This window comes from Mauremys reevesii, linkage group 4 (genome assembly GCF_016161935.1).
Source record: "Mauremys reevesii isolate NIE-2019 linkage group 4, ASM1616193v1, whole genome shotgun sequence".
Lineage (NCBI taxonomy): Eukaryota > Metazoa > Chordata > Testudines > Geoemydidae > Mauremys > Mauremys reevesii.
Window position 1 is genome coordinate 121,179,098 of NC_052626.1, and position 19,241 is coordinate 121,198,338.

At 59.1% G+C, this 19,241-nt stretch overlaps 1 protein-coding gene across 4 annotated transcripts; it reads right to left on the reverse strand.

The window, feature by feature from the left end:
- Positions 1 to 1,495: 1,495 nt before the first annotated feature.
- ATXN7L2 (ataxin 7 like 2) lies at positions 1,496 to 18,781 on the reverse strand. Of its 4 annotated transcripts, none has more exons than XM_039539088.1 (11): positions 18,649 to 18,781; positions 13,922 to 13,990; positions 12,517 to 12,621; positions 10,599 to 10,803; positions 9,412 to 9,722; positions 8,226 to 8,308; positions 7,310 to 7,554; positions 6,813 to 7,005; positions 6,343 to 6,464; positions 3,672 to 4,518; positions 1,496 to 1,869 (listed from the first exon to the last, which is right to left on the reverse strand). In XM_039539088.1, the coding sequence occupies exons 1-11, from the start codon at positions 18,779 to 18,781 to the stop codon at positions 1,855 to 1,857; spliced, it is 2,328 nt and encodes a 775-aa protein (XP_039395022.1). In that variant the 3' UTR covers positions 1,496 to 1,854. The 4 variants fall into 4 exon arrangements, with proteins under 4 accessions (XP_039395022.1, XP_039395023.1, XP_039395025.1 ...); XM_039539089.1 differs by having other exon boundaries at positions 13,922 to 13,993; positions 18,649 to 18,780; XM_039539091.1 differs by lacking the exon at positions 12,517 to 12,621 and having other exon boundaries at positions 18,649 to 18,780.
- Between the last annotated feature and the right edge of the window lie 460 nt (positions 18,782 to 19,241).

Sequence of the window (19,241 nt, forward strand, 5' to 3'; positions counted from 1 at the left end):
GTGGGGCAGGCAGTGGGGGAAGGCTCCAATAGCTGGGAGACAGCAGGACACGACATGGCTGAAAACAGCAGGACAGATTGGGAGGCACGGCTTGAGCCAAACAGAGACATGTATTACTGTAGTGCCCAGGAGCCCTAGTTATGGACCATTGTGCTAGGCTCTGTACAAACATTAGCCTGAGGCACCTAAGTCACCACTGCCAGGCACCCAGTCCCAGCCTGTTTAAAGTGAAAAGGGTCTCTATCCAAACCACCTGTCTGGGCTCTCCTTGGAATGCCAGCTGAAAGGATCCAGCCCTGCCAGGGGCAGCTCTAGCTTTTTTGCCGCCCCAAGCACAGCAGGCAGGCTGCCTTCGGCGGCGTGCCTGTGGGAGGTCTCCGGTCCCTTGGCTTCAGCCGAATTGCTGCCGAAGGCTGGCTGACTGCCGCCCTTGCAGAGACCAGCAGGGTGCCCCCTGCGGCTTGCTGCCCCAGGCACGCGCTTGCTGCGCTGGTGCCTGGAGCCGCCGCTGAGCTCTGCAGCCTTTTCCCAGGATCTCACCATCAAGTTACAGATCCAACATTAACCAGCTTTCTTGGAAGAGGGGGAAAAAAGGCAGCTAGACAAAGGACCTGGACTGGGGGTCAGGAGCCTTGGGCCTATTCCCAGCTTTGCCACTTGGCTGCTGGATGACCTTGGGCAAGTCACTTTTACCCTCTCTGTGCCTGTTTTCCACCCCACCCTTTGTCTAGTTGAGATTGGGGCAGGGACTGTCTCCGACCATGGATCTGTACAATGCCCAGCCCGTTGGGGCCTTGAGCCATTAGCCCAATACAACAAATAAGTCCTAATAATAGACTTGGGGGGTTGGACCAGCACAGCATTGGGCAAGCTGCAGATACGATTCTCAGCCACACCACGACTGGCTCAAGCCACCTTCTGGTTCTAAGGACAGTGCAAGGTAGTAATCTTCACAAACGAAGCCATGAGCTGGAGGAGAGTTAGACAAGAACATGGGTGCCGGTTCAGGGCTGACCCGTCGGGGTGGGGTATTCCTGTCTATCACACAACCACTTCACTGGGTGCCAGCCGCTGACCAGGGTTAGAACAGGAAGGGGGCACTGAGATAGAGATCGGGCCAGGCACAATGAGCAGCAAAGGGAATCAGAAAAACAGAGGCCTCATGAAGTAGCCCAAGACGTTGCACTAAAGGACCGGCGTGAACATTGCATGATCCTGACATAAGTCCCATTCCGGAGCAGCGAAAACGCTTGCGCCACCACGCACAGCTTCGGGAAAAGGTAAGCGCCTATACGTCAGGGCACTGCCAGCAGGGGGAGCCACCCATGCACCAGGAATACGTCAGGGCACTAGCAGCAATGGGCATGCACACCAGAGCACGGCCTGCAGAGGGATCCACCCCCACATGTAGCTGGTTGGAAAATCCACTTCCTGGCCCTGCCAAGAGGGGGCACCTTCCCTTCCCCCACGCTGAAAGCCACAGGCCAAACCACCCTTTCAATACTGATTTTTCTTTTTTTTAAAAAGAAACAAAAACAGCAATAATAATTCTTATAAATATCCCAGCCCGGCTGTGTGGCTGCCTCCTCGGTCCAGTCCATCCGCTTCAAACCTCCTCCCAGGTGTGGATCGGGTTTGCGTCTGGATTTTTTTTCCCCCTTGGGATTTTGTTCGTTCGGGTTTTTTAGCAGCAACAGAACAGGAAAAGAGTCTTGAGGTATTTTTATAGAGTTTTTTTTTTCTTTTAAAAAAAATAATATAAAGTTATAAAAAGCAGTGGCCTCTGAATCCGACCCAGGGCCTCCCAGTCCTCAGAACCGATGGCTCCGTCTGCACCGCACAGGCACTTGCTTGTTAATGCGCTTTCGACTGCAAGGAGACAAGAGGACAGGGGGTCAGCACAGAGGAACAAAGGAGCAGAACAGACGAGCGTGGAGGGCCAATGTTCCCCCGCCGCAGGGGCTCAGGGACTAGGGCGACTTGTCAGGAGCCCAAGAGCTGTGTCTAATTGGCGTCTACTTATAATAAAAGCACACTCTTATGTTTGCATCTGAATAGCTGAATAAGAGCTCTCAGTGCCAAAGCCCTTCAGAGAAGTGCAGCACGCCCTGTGCTGCTGGAAATGCCATCGTGTGGCCCTTGTTAAGATCTGCGACTTCCCAGCGAATGTGCCCCCTCCCATAAAAAGGTGATTCCCTACCCCGCAAACTTCCCCAGGGACCTCAGAATCCAGCTAGGCTCTGTTTCTGTTGCACATCATCAGTAATAAAGGTTCGACAGGCCAAGTTAAGTGACCCTTTGTGTGTTTTCACAGAGGTCACTGACTGATTCTGTTGATGCACAAAAAGGAATAGACTCTTTCCGGTGGCCTGGATGGCCCCACAGGTCTAACAGGAATAGACTCTGCGCGGCAGGGCTAATGGGAGTCACAAGCAGTAGAAACGTAATGACACCAAGAAGCCAGCAGCTGTGATGAACACAGCCAGAAGGCAGGTTGGCTGAGTACAGGGGGGATGTTTCATAGAATCATAGAAGATTAGGGTTGGAAGGGACCTCAGAAGGTCAGCTAGTCCAACCCCCTGCTCAAAGCAGGACCAATCCCCAGACAGATTTTTACCCCAGTTCCTTAAATGGCCCCCTCAAGGATTAAACTCACAACCCTGGGTTTAGCAAGCCAATGCTCAAACCACTGAGCTATCCCTCCCCCCATCTTTCAGAGCAGATCAGCACATCAAAGCTCACAGCCCCTGAGAAGTAGGTCAAGATCATTCTCCCTGTTTTACAGACGGGGAAACTGAGGCCCAGAGAGGGGAAGCAATTAACCCAGCGAGTCTGGGGCAGAGGTGGGAAGAGAACTGTTTCTTGGCAGAGTTCAGCAGCTGATCAGCCCTGTTCTCACCCCACAGTCCCACAGACTAGCGGGTACCGGTCATGTACCCATCTCACACCAGCCATGACCTACATGCCTCCTGTTAGGAGAGGCCACAATCCTTCCCAACAGCCAGCACCAGCCCAGGACCATTCTCTGCAGTGCTGCAAGCTCCAGCAAGGCAAGGCCTCTGCCTCAATTCCACAGCAAATCCTACTGGAAAAAGCGTGTCCTGCTGGCTGTCCTCTGCCTGAGCCCCTGCTGGGAGGGAGCAGCTGTGGGCACCTCCCCAGCCAACTCCCAACAGCGCCACCCACTGGGGATATGACACCTCCGAAGAGTGCTTGGAATACAGACCACTTTGCACGTAACCACAGTCCTATTAACCCGTCTCATGCTGGGGATCTGTACTGTCTGGTGGCCTGGGGATGAGCTGCCAGCTGGCTGGGCTTCAAGGAGCCAGCTTGCCAGGCAGTGCCCCAGGGCAGGAGCTCCCATCCTGTGGCAACTACTCCCTGTGTCCACTCTGCTCAGACCTCTGCAGCCTGGTCCAGCCCCGCAGAGCTCAGAAGGGCCCCATGAACCACGGGGTCCATCTGGGAAGGCGCCATGGACCCCAGGACGCAGCCACGAGGATGGGGAGGGGGACTTTGGGAAAAGAACTGCTGTGGGGTGGGGGGGACGACAGAGCAGCATGGGGAGACCCAAAGGCCCACTGCATTGTTGGTGGGCAGGGCAGGAAGATCAGCCCGCTGTGGGGGTGCACAGCAGTGGGGAGTGGGGGAGGGGACGACACAGGTACCTTCAGTGCGTTCCGCTTCTCCTCGAAGCCCAGCGAGGCGACGGCCTTCTTTCTCCGCACAGCGCAGCCTGAGTCAGAGGCGGCGGCGGGGTGCTTGGCCTTCACTGGCCTGCAGTAGGTGGCCGCGTTCTTGCGCTTCTTGGCCTCCTCGTCCGAGAGGCAGTTGGCCTGCAGCGCTTTCGGCCCGTTCAGGGGGGAGCCCCGGTTCTCCAGTTGGGAGGCTTTGACTTGAGGGTGGCCGGGAGCCCTGCAGTCCAGGTGGCTGGCCCGCTTGACTCTGGAGCCTGGCGAGATGGCGCCGTTGAGGGAGGCAGCAGAGGGGGAGCCCAGGGAGGGTTTGGTCTTTGCAGGTGGGTGGGGGACCTGGCAGCCGGCCACCTTGCCCTTGCCTGGGTCCAGGAGGCAGGTCCGTTTGTACGGGGGGCCAGTGGCGGCACCCAGAGGCTGTTTGCGCCTTCGGGCTGAGGCCTCTGGCTCCCCGCCGCCTGCCAGCTCCTTGGCTTTGGAGGACTTGCTGGCCTTGGTGGAAGGCAACTTGCTGAAGGATGGCGAGGGGGTGTTGGCCGGGAGCGGGGAGGTGATGGACTGGCTCCCGCCCGTGCAGTCCGACTGGCTGCAGGCAGCCGCAGCGTGGGGCGAGCCCACCGTGTAGCTCAGGCTGGGGTGGCCGCGGCTCTCCCTGGCGGCCGTTGCTGTACAGGACAAGGAGGTCCTCCCGGGGGTGCCGTGGGGAAGGCTGCATGCCAGCAAGGAGCTGCCGATCTGGGAAGTGCTGGATGTGGAGGAGCCCGGGCCGGCGGGCAACGGGGCTGGGTGCAGCTGGGGGTCGGCGGCTGGAGGGATCTTCCTGGTGAGGCCAATGAAGCAGAATCAGAAAGGTGGGGGAGGGGCTGCTGCTTATTTAAACGACACCCCACAAATCCCGCCCCCAGCCTCTCCCCCATCTGATCCCAGGCTGTCCCCCACCCATCTCTCCCACCTGCCCTTCCCTCATCTGTTCCAGGCCATGTCCCTGCATCCCCACCCCCTGCCCTTCCTCCATCTGATCTCCAGCACCTGCCAGCCCCCTCCCATATCTGATCCCAGGTTGTCTCTCAGCACTCCCCACCCCCCTGCCCTGCCCCTATCCAATCACTGGCCTCTCCCACATCCAATCCTGGCCATTCTCCCCCCATACCCCATCCACCTGCCCTTCTCCTATCCAATCCCTGGCTGTCTCCAACCCCTGCCAGCCTCCTCACCCATCAGATCCCAGGCTGCCTCCCCCATGCCCCACCCACCCGCCCTTCCCCCATCCAACCCCAGGCTGTCGCCTCTCCCATCTGATCCCAGGCCATGTCCCACCTCTCCCCTGGCCCCTTCGCCCTTCCAGTCCCAAGAAGTCTCTTCCTCTAGTCCCCACCCATCTCCTCCCTACTCTGACCCCGTCCTCGCTGGGGACCCAGGGCTCTTTCCTCCCCCTCTGATCCCCGGCTGTCTCTCCCATGCGCCTGTCTATCAGGGCTGTGCATCAAGCCCTGTGCTCCAGCCCCACCTGCTGGGGAAAGCCGGGACTTAGCATCACTGCAGGTGGTGGGGATTTGGGGGTGTGGGGTAGGAACAGGCCAGGGAGGTGTTAACCAGCCCGATAAATGTTAATAGGAATTATTTACGTTCCTGGCAAAGCACTTTATAAGGACCCTGCACTTAATATTCCCTGCTGCTGAGATCTCAAAGCACATTCCAAACGGTAGTCCAGCCTCAGCTCCCCCAACAGACTGGGGATGTCACCCCTGTTATACAGATGGGGAAATTGAGGCACAAAGCAGTAAAGAGGCTGGCTCAGGTCACTCAGTAAGTCAGTTACTGAGCTACAAATAGAACACAGGCGTCCTGGCTCTCCAGTGCCTGCTGTAACCTCTTAACATGCTACCACTCTATTTGGGGTTCTGCTCACAATGGCCATCCTCTCTCGCTCCCCCAGATGCCCTGAAGGGCATGGAGGGATCCCACCTGCCGCTCCCACTGCAGGCAGAAGGGAAGGGGGGCAGGGGCAGGCATTACTGTACAGACTGAAATAGAAGCCATCCTCTAAATTTAGCAAGGCTGAAAGGAACAAAAGTGATTGACACATCAGCTGACCTCCCTTCCTGAAAACTGCCTCCTCAGTGCTTCCTTGGGTCCCCCAAGGCTTCCTCTGCAGCCTGCCACAGCTCCCCTGGCCTGGGTTACAATAACGGGGTCATGACACCCCCTCGTGCATGTAGGGTGAGCTTCCCCCATGAACGGCTGGAGATCTTACCATGCGTTTTCTCTGCCCACACTGCATGGGCTTCCCAACAGACTGAAGGCCAATCGCATCCAATGCAACCCTGGTACTAGGCCAAGGATGGGAGGCAGAGGTGCTGATGTTCACCCCACCCTCTGGAAGCTGACTGGGGAAGGGAGTGGCTGGACTGGGAACTGCCAGCTGTCCAGCTCAGTGCTCAGCTGTCCCCACCACAAGGGAAGGCAACCCCCACAGGAGCTGAGCAGGGGCAGATGCCACTCAGGCAGTCTCTTATCTCAGCATGTGAGCCAGGAACGATTTCCTCCCACACTCCCAAGCACCCCACCCCCACTGCCTGGGCCAGGCGCAAACACACCCGCCCCACCCTGGTCCAGGCGCTGCCTCCCCCAGCGGGACACTCACTTCCACATGTGTGAGCTGAGGTGTCTCTCCAGCATGGAGCTGAGGGCTGAGCAGAACCGGTCCAGCCGTCGGTTGAACACGTAACACCCGGGGCTGACCAAGCGGCTTCCGAAGGTGCAGAACTGGTTGGGATTAAGAAAGGAGGGGGAAAGAGCCATCAGGGAAGCTGAGACCCCTGTAAATCACATAGCAGCCCCCTGCTGTTGGTCAGGAGCCCAGCCCATAGCATGGCAGAGAGGATGGACTGTCCGCTGAGTCCCCAACCCCCCATCTCCTTCCCTGCCCCAAACGTGGCAACTCTGCATGGGTGCCAGCTGGATTGTGAGATCCAAGCTCCTCTGTGGGAGCAGGATGCTGACAAACTGGCCTGAGAATCACTGGACAGGCCATTGTCCCCAGTGCCACCAGGGGGCACTGGTCTCCGCACAGAGAGGGGCAGAGACCCACCCCACCTCACGCCAAGCACTCACCGCCTGAGGCCGTGGTGGCCGTGTTGCATAATGACAGTCCAGCCTGTGGGATTCCTCAGCCATGTCATCCTCGCTCTCGTCGCTCGATACCCGGCTACTGCCCTTGGGCACGGGAAAGGGGTAGAGCCCGGGATCTCTGTCGCCACAGGTCGTGGACGGCTCCTCCAGGTCGCTCTCTGAAGAAACCCTGGACCTGAACCCAATGAGGGGCAGAAGAGTGTGAGCTGCCGTTGCTGGGGGCCTTTAGGTTAAAGCTGCAGAGGGATGGGGTTAGGCCAGGGGGGATCTATGTGCCAGAGGCACTGCTGGAAAGGGCAGACGGTCCCCACTGGGGCCTGGTTCTGCTAGGATCCCTGCATGTGGAAGGTGTGAGAGGCCAGCCCCAGAGAGGCATGTGCACAGCACCCCCTCCTATGCTAGGGCGGGTGAGTCTGCCCAGACTGACACACACAGGTGGTAGCTGGAGGCAAACCCGAGGTTCCCTGCTGCTGCGTTACCTGGGAAGTGCACAGTGGGAGTGGGGCTGCTTTGCTCGGCAAGGGGAAGTGCTGGGTAGAACCAAAGAGGTCTGCGCCCCAGAGGAGGCTTCCTGTGAGAGTCGGTCGGGGAGCGCTTCCTTCCTCACCGGGCTCTTCTCCTTGGGGGACTCCCCCTTTCTGGAACTGGCCTTCAGCTCCGCCACCAAGACGTCAAAGTCCTTCGCCCGGCCCTGCACCTCGCGGCGCTGGTGCACGGAGTGAATCTGTGACAAGGGCAGGAGGGGAGAGCGTCACAGCCCCGGCTCACCACAGGATGCCATCAGACCTCCATGGGAACACCCCCCACCCCCCCCAGTGCCTAGAGGCTCGCAGGAGCTACAGACCCTCTTACTAATGCAGCTAGTGGAGATTCTCCTGGGCCTCCCAAGCCTGTGTTTGGAGCAGAGGCCCGAGGCTCCACGTTTCCCTGTCTGCATGCATGCCGCTGAGCCGTGAGATGAAGCGGTGTCTCTAGTCCATGGGGGCCTCCTGGAGCCAGTCAGCACTACATCTCCAGCCCCCTCTCCAACAGACTAGAGCAGTGGCTCTCAACCCTTGGCCCCCGGGCTGCTTGCACCCCTGTCAGCGCACAGCTGTGGCCCATGTGACATCCTCAGGGCCGTACAGGTAGTATATATACTGTGTGGATGTGGCCCACATAACAGAGAGCTGCATGTGCGGCCCACAATGGCAAATAGGTTCAGAACCATTGGATTAGACCTTCACAAAGTGGCATTTTATAGCCATGCAACAGCAAACGCTTCTCTTCCCCAGTGGGCATGTCAGTCTGGAGCCTCCTGCAGAGCCCTTCAACCTCCAGCTGGGCTGTAGGGGGACCTGAACTCACCCCGCCTCCTACTGTTCTACCAGGAAACAATCTCACACATGACAGTACCTTGCAGGTCAGCAGCCGGGTGCAGATCTTTTTGGTGTCAGGATTCACAACTCCACACTGCCTGTTCAAATCACACTCCTTCCCTGCAGGGCAGAAAGACAGAGCTGAGATGCATGAAGCGAAAGCAGCAGTTACTGGGCACGGTGACAGAGCCTGGCTGGATCCCCTGAGCTCACCCTGCTCTTTAGAGTCTTTGCCAAACTTCCTAAGATCCCTGCGTTTGGCCTGGAGCTTTGGTTGACTGTTGGAACAAGCTTTTGTACCGGGAGGTTCTCGCCATTTCAAAAGGGAAAGATCTTGCTTCTTGCCTCTATTTTCATGCTCTTTGCCGTGGGGCGGAGCTCAGATACAACTGCAGCAGGTGCTATATAAAACCTTCCCCCCGAGAAATGAGGCCCAGTCCTTAGGGTCTGTTATTACAAAGCAAGGTGGGGTTTTGGGCTTACTGAACAGGGCATGAATGGAAAGGTTTTCATGGGCTTGCCAGGGTGGATTGAAACGTCCTGAACCCCAACTATAGCAGCGTTGGGCGAGTGCAGGAGATGCAAAGACATGCAATGGGATCTCTGAACACTGCGAACAGCTCCTTCAGCATCACAATCTCCAGGGTTAGTCTCATTGTCCAGATGGGGAAACTGAGGCACTGAGCATTTAAGTGACTTGCCCAAGTCCGCATGGTGGGTCAGTGGCAGGGGGACTGGGACACAGATGGCCTGAGTCCCAGTTCTAGGTTTGAGGCACTGGCCCAGGCTCTCTCTCATGGGACCCAGCGGACAGCCCCCTAGCTGCGTGCAGCTCTTTAGGGCTATACAGGCACTAGAAGAGTCCCAGGATCTGGCTGGTGGCCTTCTCACTCTTCCTGGGCTCCAATCAGGGGAGCCCCCCTTGGGCTGGGAAGGGAGAGGCTCAGCTGGCGTATGTGTGGCAGGAGAGAAAAGGAGATGCCAGGATCCCTGCTCCCGCCATGGGGCAGAGAAGAGCCCACCCCCCACACCTCCCCGCTCAAGGAGAGAGGCTGAATTGAGCCACTAAGCGATCACAGCTGGCAGCCAGCGCTGAGCCACGCAGCTGCGTCATCGCACAAGACTGCTGAGTCGCCACCGCCCAAACGCCCTGTCCAGCTGTCACCTTGGCCTGATTCAGCATCACCCCCACCGGGCAGCGAAGGAGGAACAGCAAGACTCACGCGCCATCTTCTTGTGGGATTTGGGAGGCGGTTTGCTGGCGCCCGGCTCCTTCTCCCCTGAGGCAGAGGTGCTCTCTGGTTTCCTGTCCAGACCATCGGCGGGCACAACGGAGTCGACTCCTGCCTTGGCTGGCACAAGCGGCTCTTTGGGTGACACTGCCAGGGACAGCTTCCCCATAGGCTCTTTGGAGCTGGCAGGCGGCTGCCCGGGGACAGAAGCAGCAGCAGCCTTCGGGGGCACCTTGATGCCGTGTCCATCTGGCTTGGGAAGGCTGGAAATTTTCTCCAGGTTCACTACCGGCATGAACAAACTGGAAGGAGACAGGACAGGCTCCGAGAGCTCAGCCAGGGAATGAGCTAGCGACAGCTGCAAACCTCCCCAGCAGCAGAGGGTGACTGAGGCCCGTCTGGGCCAGGTCCCAGCCCCCGAGCCACATCCTGAGGCAGGTGCTCTGGGCTTGTGAGACCTGGACTCTGGGCTACCCTTCTGAGCCCCTGGACTGGGCCTGCTGCCCACCAGCCTTGTGGGCACGTGTGCTCCGGCCTGCCACGTACCTCGGGCTACCCCTGTGTCGCACGCAGATGCCACTCCAACCGGCCGCGGTGGCTGGGCTGAATGGGAGGTGCAAGCACTGGCAGGGGCTGGGGCTGGCTGAGCTAGTCCAGGGCCCTCATTCCCCTGTGCCCCTCCTCGGAGGGGCCCATCGGGCTGGGTCTGCCATCCCTCCCGAGCACAGTCCAGGTGAGCGACCCCCGGCGCGCACAGAGGGAGATGACACCCTGCTCTGGAAACGCCTCCGTCCACTGAGTCCCAGGCAGCCGGGGGCAAAGGCACAGTCTCCATCAAGACCCTGCCACACAGCTGGAGCAGCACATCTCCCAAGCCCAAAGTGGGGTGGGGCTCCCCCTTCCCCAGCACATCCCCCTTCATCCCCCTCCCCACGTCAGAGCCAGCTGGGGTTTCCCTGCGGCCCCTCCCCCCATGTCAGAGTTCAGTGGGGCTCCCCCGATCCCCTCTACCCATATCAGAGTGGGGTTCTCCGTCACCCGGTGTATGAGCAGGGTGTGGTTTCCCCTACTGCCCCTTCTCCCACGTCTCTCTCCATCGTCCCCCTTCCTCCTCCCTGCACAAGAGAGCAGGGTCCCCGACGTGAGAGCAGGCTCCCCCTTTGCCCCGTTCCACTCACCAGAGGTTGTCTTTCTGCGCCTTATCCGGCCTCTCAGGCGGGTGCTGAGCCCGGCTGCGGGAGCTCTGCGACTTCTCCCGCGAGGCCTTGGCGCTGCCGTGGCCCCCGCAAGCAGGGGGCTGCCCGTTGACCGCATGGCACTTCTGGGCATTGGCAGACGCCTGCGCCCGGGCGTAGAGCTTGCTGAGAGGTCCGTGACGTCTTTCTGCGGGGGAGGGGGAGGCTCTGTCAGTGACGCACGCACATAAGGCCCTGCCCATCAGAGGAGGGGGACAGCCCTCACTGCTCTCCAATGCCCCAGGGGAAAGGGACTGCAAACACGCCCCAAGGGCTGCCTGATTCTGCAGCCAGGCCGGTCCCACAGGAACGGCCCCGTTCATCTCAGCGTGTTGTTCACTCTGAAGGCTAATGATGACAACTGAAATAGCAACAGTCATCTCACTGCTGATCATTTTAACAGAACCATCCAGCTGGCCTGGGGTGCAGCCTGGGCAACGCCACTTTTCCCATCTCCAGCCTGCTTGTCTGAATTTAGCAGCACTGCTGGCTAAGAACCCAGGAGTCCTGGCTCCCAGGCCTGTGCTCTAGCAGACTGACCTGCCTTGTATGTCACCTTTGCTTGCAAAACCCTGTGTTTGGGAACCGGCCCAACAGACCCCAGCGAGTCCAACACGTGCCAACAGCTATCAGACCCTTCGACGCCCCAGTGCAGTGGCAGGGTCCCAAACAGACTGCTCCACTCCACCTCTCTGCAGGCCCCTGGAGAACCATGCCCAGCACCAGAACCTGGGAGCCACCCAACCAGGCCAGGCAGAGCAGCCAGGCACTTCTTGCTCTGCCCACCCCAGGAACATGGCTCCCTATGCTGTCCTTCCCCACCCCCACCCCCCCCATCCATTCCAGGATGCTGGAGGTAGCTCCTCCACACTCTCTCACCTTGCCACTGATTGCCAGGGGCCTCCCAGCAGCAGGCAGCTCCTGCTGTGGAGGAGAGGGTGGGATTGTGCCAGGTGCAAGGGGACAGAGGATGACGGCTGGGATGGGAAACAAGCTGCCAACTCATAACTCAGGGATGCTTTTTGAAGGTCCCCCTAAGAAAGTGTTTCCCAAATGGTGGGTCCTGACCCACTGGCAAGTCATGGGAAGGATCTAAGTGGGTTCCCAGGCCCTAGGCAAACATACACTTCTCCCAGCCCAGAGAGCAAACCCGCCACACATTCTCCCCATAGCGGCAGCTCCTGTCCCGTGGGGCCGGGTCTGGCTCGCCACAGGCACTGCAGCCTGGCACGAGGGGTCATGGCATCACTCAGGTTTGGCCCAGCTGCCCCTCTCTCATGGGCATGCGCCAGTTCACAATACCACTCACTCAAACATGGCCTGGCCACCCCATATCACGATGGCCGGGCCAAACCTGCGTGGCGTTGCAACCCCCTACACTCAGTCACAATGCCCAGAGCAGGGAGCCAGGCCCAGCCCCACAACAGTGAGTGCGGGGTGTTTCTCTCCTAGACCTTCACCCCCTGGGGCTGCCCCTCCACACCAGCCAGCATTATGGCTGCAGGGCCAGGGCGAAGAGCACGTACGCGTCACAAAACAAGACCAAGTGCAGCTGGTGGGTGGCCTGGGTGGCCTGCGGCTTCCTGCACAGCCCCACACTGCTGCCTCTGCAGCATTTCTCTCCCCATTGCAGATGGAGGAGGCAGAGCCTTCCCTCTGGACCCCTGCGCCCCAAGCTCAATCTCGAACACAGCGGCTGTGGCCAGGACACCAGCAGAGTCGTCATTCCAGAGCCGCTCCAAGGTCGGTGCCTGAGGGCCCCGAGAATGCGGGGGAGGAGAATAGAACCAGGTCCCCGTTCCCGGCCAGCCGCAGAAGGGGCCCGGCTGCTGACCTCACCCCGGAAAGTCAATCGGCTTACCGCAGTGCTTCTGAAAGGCTTGAGGCTTGACCACTTGGCTACAGTGGTTACACACCACCAGGTAGAACTCGTCGTGGGCTGGGCAGTGCCCAAAGATAGACATGTCTGCCAGGGCAAGAGACAGCGGTAAGGGAGAGGCCACGAAGGGCCCCCTGCGGCCTGGTGGGGCTGTGGCTGCCCAGGCCAAGAGACACGCCTAAAGAAACCCACCTTTTGTACCCAATGCAAATGGACAGTCATGTCCCCCCTCCCCAAAGGGAGACTACAGGGCTCCAGCTCAAACCCAGCATAGCTCAGCACTGCTGCCAGCCAATGGCTGTTCACGGCCTGTGTGGGTCTCAGATCTCACTGGACACAGGGCAGCTGCCGCCACCACGAGTGGGACCCCCTTCGGGCAGTTTCAGCAGAGGCCAAAGGGTCAAATGGGTCATAGAGCCTGACCTCCCCACTCAGCCCTGGAGAAGGCCCCTCAGGGCAAGGCTGGCATGGAGGAGGGGCAGCTGCCACCCGTGCGGATGCTGGGGCTACGGGCACCTTGGTGTCCGGTTTATGGGTGCACTGCACAGACGATCCAGAGACAAGGGCCTCACCAGGGGCTCCAAAACCTTTGCATCCCAAGCCTTAAACTGGGGGACAGCCTGTGGCCCTCACGCTGCCCCCATCCCGAGAGCGACTGGGTCAAAGCGACTGACTTAGGGCTATATGGTACGCTAGGTTTCTGGGGCTCATCCACTTGGATCGCAGGGCTGCCTGGTGTGAGGCTAGGGGGGATTACAGAGCACTGGGCCGGCTTTCAATGTCTGCGGGAGCCTCCCTTGCAGCAAGCGAGATCGAGGCCCTGGGCTGCCAGGTGAAGCTGGGGAACAGTCAGGCCAGGAATGCTGGAGCTACACCAACCTTGCAAGGGATGTGGTGGTCCCAGAAGAGCATAGCCCTCACCAGCCACGTTCTGTGCTTGGGCTCCAGGCCAGCTCTGCAGAGCTCCACAGTGCGCGAGGCCAGAGAGGGACAGCCTGGGCTGAAGTCTGCCCCGCGTTTGCTCTGTGCACTGGAGCCCATTTCCACCCAAAGGGGACGTGGTTTGCACAGCCAAGAGGAGCTGTCGCAGCTAGGAGCAGGAGCAGATCCTGCTGCGTCAGCTATTTAGCAGCTTTCTCCTCTGAGAGGGCCGGACAGCATCGGACCGGTCTGAACAGCCCAGGCGAAGGGAAGTGATACTGACAGCCTCAACCCATGAGCAGGGCCACAAAGTTTCCCGCTGATGCCAAATTCACAACAGCTCCTATGCTAACCACCCCCCACCCCCGGCATCACAGATAACAAGAGCCTTGGCCAAAGGAACAGATCATGCCCACTACAGAATCCGTCAGCTCCCTGAGCTGGAAGGAGCTGGATGAGCTCTTACCTTCCTTAATGAGTGTCATCGCATCCACTTTCTTGCTGCCGTTCTTGCTGCTCTCCTCCACCTCAGACCCTGCTAGAGAAAATCAGCCCCATCAGCAACAGTCAGGACCCTTCCCTGAACCCCACAGCCCTCTAACCCAGAAGTCGAGAGAGCCTGCTCCCTACAGGCTGGGGCGGGGGGTTAATTGTTTGCAAAGTGGGAGGATGGCAGGTCACCAAGCTGCCAAGAGACTGAGGAGCCCTAAGAATCAGTCAGTTAACAAGGTGCAGGGCCTTGGTCTCAGGGAATCTCCTGCTTGGCCTCCTTGAATCAAGCAGGACATGCAAACAGCACCATCAATGGACCATTTGCCACATGACAGGTGGGGGTGGAACCAGGGTGCGGCCCTGGGGCAGAGAAGGGGTCTTTGTCTGGGTCTGTGAAAGGCCTTTAGCGCAGCTCCTTTCCCTGCAAAGCGTGACAACCTCTCTGCTCGCCCTAGTGGATCCTGCAGGACTCAAGGTCAGGGGCGGCTCCAGGCACCAGCACGCCAAGTTCATGCCTGGGGCGGCAAGCCATGGGGGGACGCTCTGCCGGTCGCTGCGAGGGCAGCAGGCAGGCTGCCTTCCGCGGCATGCCTGCGGAGGGTCCACTGGTTCCGTGGCTTCAGCAGACCTCCCGCAGGCGTGCCACCGAATCCGCGGGACCGGGGACCGCCCGCAGGCGTGTCGCCGAAGGCAGCCTGCCTGCCGTGCTTGGGGTGGCAAAATACCTAGAGCCGCCCCTGCTCAAGGTTGTCTACATGGGGAAGTTATTCCAAGGGCAGTACTATTCCGGAAGAGCTCCCTTTGGGGACACTCTTATTCCGACTTGTTCCCGGTTGCTAGAACTCACTTCCGGAGGGCTTGCTCTTTCCCCGCTGACCATCTCGGCAGCCAATGTGCTCAGCCAGGGCGGCTGGAAATCGGAGTCACTAATCTGTCCCCAGCACCATTCTCCAGGGCTTAGCCCAGACCTGCTCGAAGAGTCCCGAGCTCTGGGACTGCCCCCACCACCCCTGGGACATGATCCCCCAGCCAAGTGGATCTGCAGAGAGTAGGGGGGGGATCCAGCAGATTCCACGTGTTGGGACATTTTCCTTTCCTTGAGCTCATAGATTCCAAGGCCAGAAGGGAGCATGTGACAATCCAGCCTCACACCCAGTACAGTGCAGGCCAGAGACCTGCCCCGAAACCACCCCTACAGCGGAGCTCTTAGAGAGCCATCCCGTCTTGATTTCCAAATTGTCAGTGATGGAGAACCCACCCTGACCCTTGGTATCACTCCCAGTTCTACCCCTGTGAAGCCACAAAGGAAAGGTAAATGGATAGGGGCCAGCAGCTGGGAAGGAAGGTGGAGAGGATCAGAGGGAGAACAGCAGAGAGAGGAGACATGTCTCCTGGGCACGAGTAGCATCCCACCACTCCCTCCTCCCATTCCGGTCCCCATGAACACCTTGGGGTTGTGCCACAGACCAGCCGCTTGAGCAGCGCGGCCCCACCTTGCCACGCCCAGGCGCTGCACACACAACGGGGTGCCAGGGGCAAACACGCCAGCTCCAGGATTCCAAACATCCCTTCGAATCAGCCCCATGGTGCTGTCTGAACGCCATCTGCAAGCAGGGCTGGCTGGGAATTTCTGGTGGGGGAGGGAGCTGGGGCTAATTTAAATTCTTTAGGGGCAGAAAGAGAATCCACTGTGGACGCACATGTTGGAGCTGATGTACCTGGTTATTGCAGCTCCAAAACTGGTGGTGGTGTGGCTAAAGCACCAGACTGAGACTCGGGAGATCTGGGTCACACCCCTGCTCCCCAAAGACTCCCTGTGTGATTCTGAGCGAGTCACATAATCTCTCCATGCCTCAGTTCCCCCCATGAGATGAGGCAGACAGTTCTTCCAGTCTCCCATCCTTTGTCTAGCTGGGCTAGGTCAGCTGTACCTGTGTCAGGGCAAGAACTGCCTCTTAGTGTATGTCCAGGCAGCCCCCAGGGTCCTGACCACCTCTGGGCCTCTGCATGCTACTGTACTACACACAAACAACAGGATTCACAACCCTCTCCCCCCACACTGTGCCCTTCTCTGGCGCTTTTCACCCAGGCATCCCCACACAATGAAACTTCAGCAAGCCCCATGGGAAACTGGGCCTGAAGAGGCTAACCTGCCCACGATCACACAACAGCAGAGCCAGGTTCACAAGTCCTGACATCCAGGGCCTTGCTTTCTTCACTCCACCATGCTCCCTCTGCATCCAATAGCCAGACACCACAGCCTGCACTCGCCTGGGCAGGACGCACCTGCTGTAGACAGACCTCAGAACATGGACCGACTCTCACGAACCAGCAGTTTGCGGGATGGGGCTGCGTTCTGATGCAGGCATCAATGAGGCAATAAAGCATTCGCCCTTCTCCTGGCGCTGTCATTTCTTTCTGGCACTAAACCCAGCCGACGCTTTTTAAAAAGTAGATTTGAAAATGATCCTAGAAATTAAAGCCAACCAGGGCAAATCCATGGCCCAATCTCAGGGGGAAATGCCAACAGGCTCTCAGCAAGGAACAGCCTTGGAGAAGGGAAACTGCATATTTTTATAAAGCAACAACTTGCAAAAAGTTGCATGGATGTTAAATGCCACAGTTGTGAGTTAGTTCAGGCCAGCCAGGACAAACCCACTACAGGGAGATTCCTGCACTGCACCCAGCGGGAGGAGAGATTAGATAAAAACTAACAAGGCTTTCTCCAGCTCTCACTGCTGTACCATTTTCAATCTACAAGCAAAGAACTTAGCCGACAGCATGAACTTGTCTGTAAAGGGAATTTGCTTCACAGCCCAGCTATAAATCCCTGAAAACACAGGAGTCATTATGCAAACTCTGCCGGAGCCCTAAGTAGATCAGGAAGCACGATGCTCTAACTACATCTAGTGCAAGGAAAAGATAATGGAGGGGGAAGGGACACCGCTCCACAGTGTAAGAAGCATCACCAGGGACAGCTCCACCAGCCTCCGCTCCCCCACTTCCAGGGCCTTTCCAGAGTCCAGCGTCAGACTGTGTTGGAGAAATCAAATGATCCCCCCAAAATGCTGATGCTTCTGAACAACTCCTGGGATTTCAAGGGCAAAAGTCTCAAGAGACAGCTATCAGCTCCATCCCCCTGGGGAAAGAGAGCAGAGGGTGGGAGTGAGGGGTGTGAGCAACATGGGAGTGAAGAGCAGCATGGGAGGAAAGAAGGCTCAGAGGGATGGTGAAGTGGCTGGAGCAAGCAGAACAGAGGCAGGATGCAGGGGTTGAGAGTGCAGAGGTCCAGGCTTAGGGGAGTAGGGGTGGGAGCAGGATGGGGGTGTGGCAGGAGATCAGGCTTGGTAAGGTTCAGGGAGGGCAAAGGTCAGGATCCTGGTGCAAGGGGAACATGATCAAGTTCAGGTCTGCAGGGGAATCCAGTGGAGGAGAGGATCCTGGGAGGATCAGATCAGAGGACCGTGAGAGACTCCAGGGCTGGGTCGGGAGATCAGTTTCAGGGCACACCATGTTGGGGGTTCAAAGGTCAGGGATAATGCGGGGGGTCAGGGAAAAATCAGGGTGCATGGGATGGAGGAGGACCAGATTCAGGGACTCAAGTGAAAAGTTCAGGGGGTCACAGGGCAGGGAGAGGAGACATCAGAAGCAAGGAGCCATGAGGGCATGAGTTTGTGAGGAATCAAGGCCGGTGTGGGGTCACAAGTGTTGGGTGCAAGGGACAGCTGGGCAATCGGAGGACAGGCATCACAGAGCGCAGAGGATCAGGGGGGCTAGGGAGCTGAGGACAAATATCATGGTGGGATCTGCTGGGCAGGAAATGGTGAGAAGGATCTCCGTGCATCTGAAGAAGTGGGTTTTTTTACACACAAAAGCTTATGACCCAATAAATCTGTTAGTCTTTAAGGTGCCACTGGACTCCTCGTTGTTTTTAGGGATCACAGGATGAATCTGTTTTCAGGGGCTACAGAGAAGGTCAGGCAAGTAGGGATCACAGAGAGCATCCCGTGGGATTAGGAATCTATGTGGTCAGGATCCAGAGAAAGGCTCAGGACTCTCAAGGATAATAGCAGGATTTAGTGGATCAAGATTCGGGGATCCTGGGGAATCCTGTGAGGTCTGGGATCAGGGGATGCCCAGGATGCACATAAGGGATCAAAGGGGATCCAGCAGGGTTGGGGATCACAGCATGCACATAACAGATCTCACACACCATGCTAAGCACATACAAAATGGATCAGTGATCACAGGGGATCCAGTGGGGTCAGGAAATGATACATGCTCAAAACACACATAATGGATCATGGGTGATCCGTGGGGTCAGGGATCACGGGATGCTTTGGACATACCCACATGGGATCACAGGGGATCCGGTGGTGTTGGGGGGTGCAGCTGATCCACAGGGGATCCAGTGGGGTCCGGGGATTGCGGGATGCCCAGCATCTCATAAAGGATCCGGGGGATCCCACGAGCTCAGGGATCCACGGTGCTCGGGATCTCCGGGGGATCGGGGAAACCCGGCGGCGCTAGGACCCGGCGGCGAGGTAGGCGAAGGCGGCGCTAGGACCCCGCGGCTCCTTTGTTCGGGGCCGGCGGCCGGGCGGGGGTGCGGAGCCGGACGCCGGCGGCGGCGGCTGCCCGCTCCCCGCCCTGGCCCCCGCCCCGCCGGCCCGGCCCCAGGCGGCGCGCGCGGCCCCTCACCTGGCTCGGCGGGCGGCCCCGCCCTCTCCACCCAGGCGCTCCAGCTCTGCCCCGCGAAGTCATCGAGGCTCGGCAGCCGCCGATCCACAGCGGCCATTGCTGCCGCCGCCGCCGCGCGTCCACGCACCGCCATCACCGCCGCGGGAGCGCGCGCCCCCCGCCGCCCGCCCGGGGCGGCCCACGCGCAGGCGCGCCGCGCATCCTGGGAAGTGTAGTCCTCTGCGCCCGGGGCACGGCCCCGACGGGGGGAGGGCGGCTCTGCGCAGGCGCGCAGCTGCGGGCGCCACACAGCCGCCCCCTCGGCTGAGATTGGGGGATGCTGGCTTCGGGGCTGGGACGCCTGGGTTCTCTCTATGCCCTGGGGGCACTGGGAGTCGGGACGCCTGGGTTCTCTCTCTGCCCTCGGGGGGAGGGGCCCTGGGAGTCGGGACGCCTGGGTTCTCTCTCTGCCCTCGGGGGTTGGGGCCCTGGGAGTCCGGATGCCTGGGTTCTCTCTCTGCCTTCGTGGGGAGGGGCACTGGGAGCCTGGATGCCTGGGTTCTCTCTCGCGGGGAGGAGCACTGGGAGCCCGGACGCCAGGGTTCTGTTTAAGG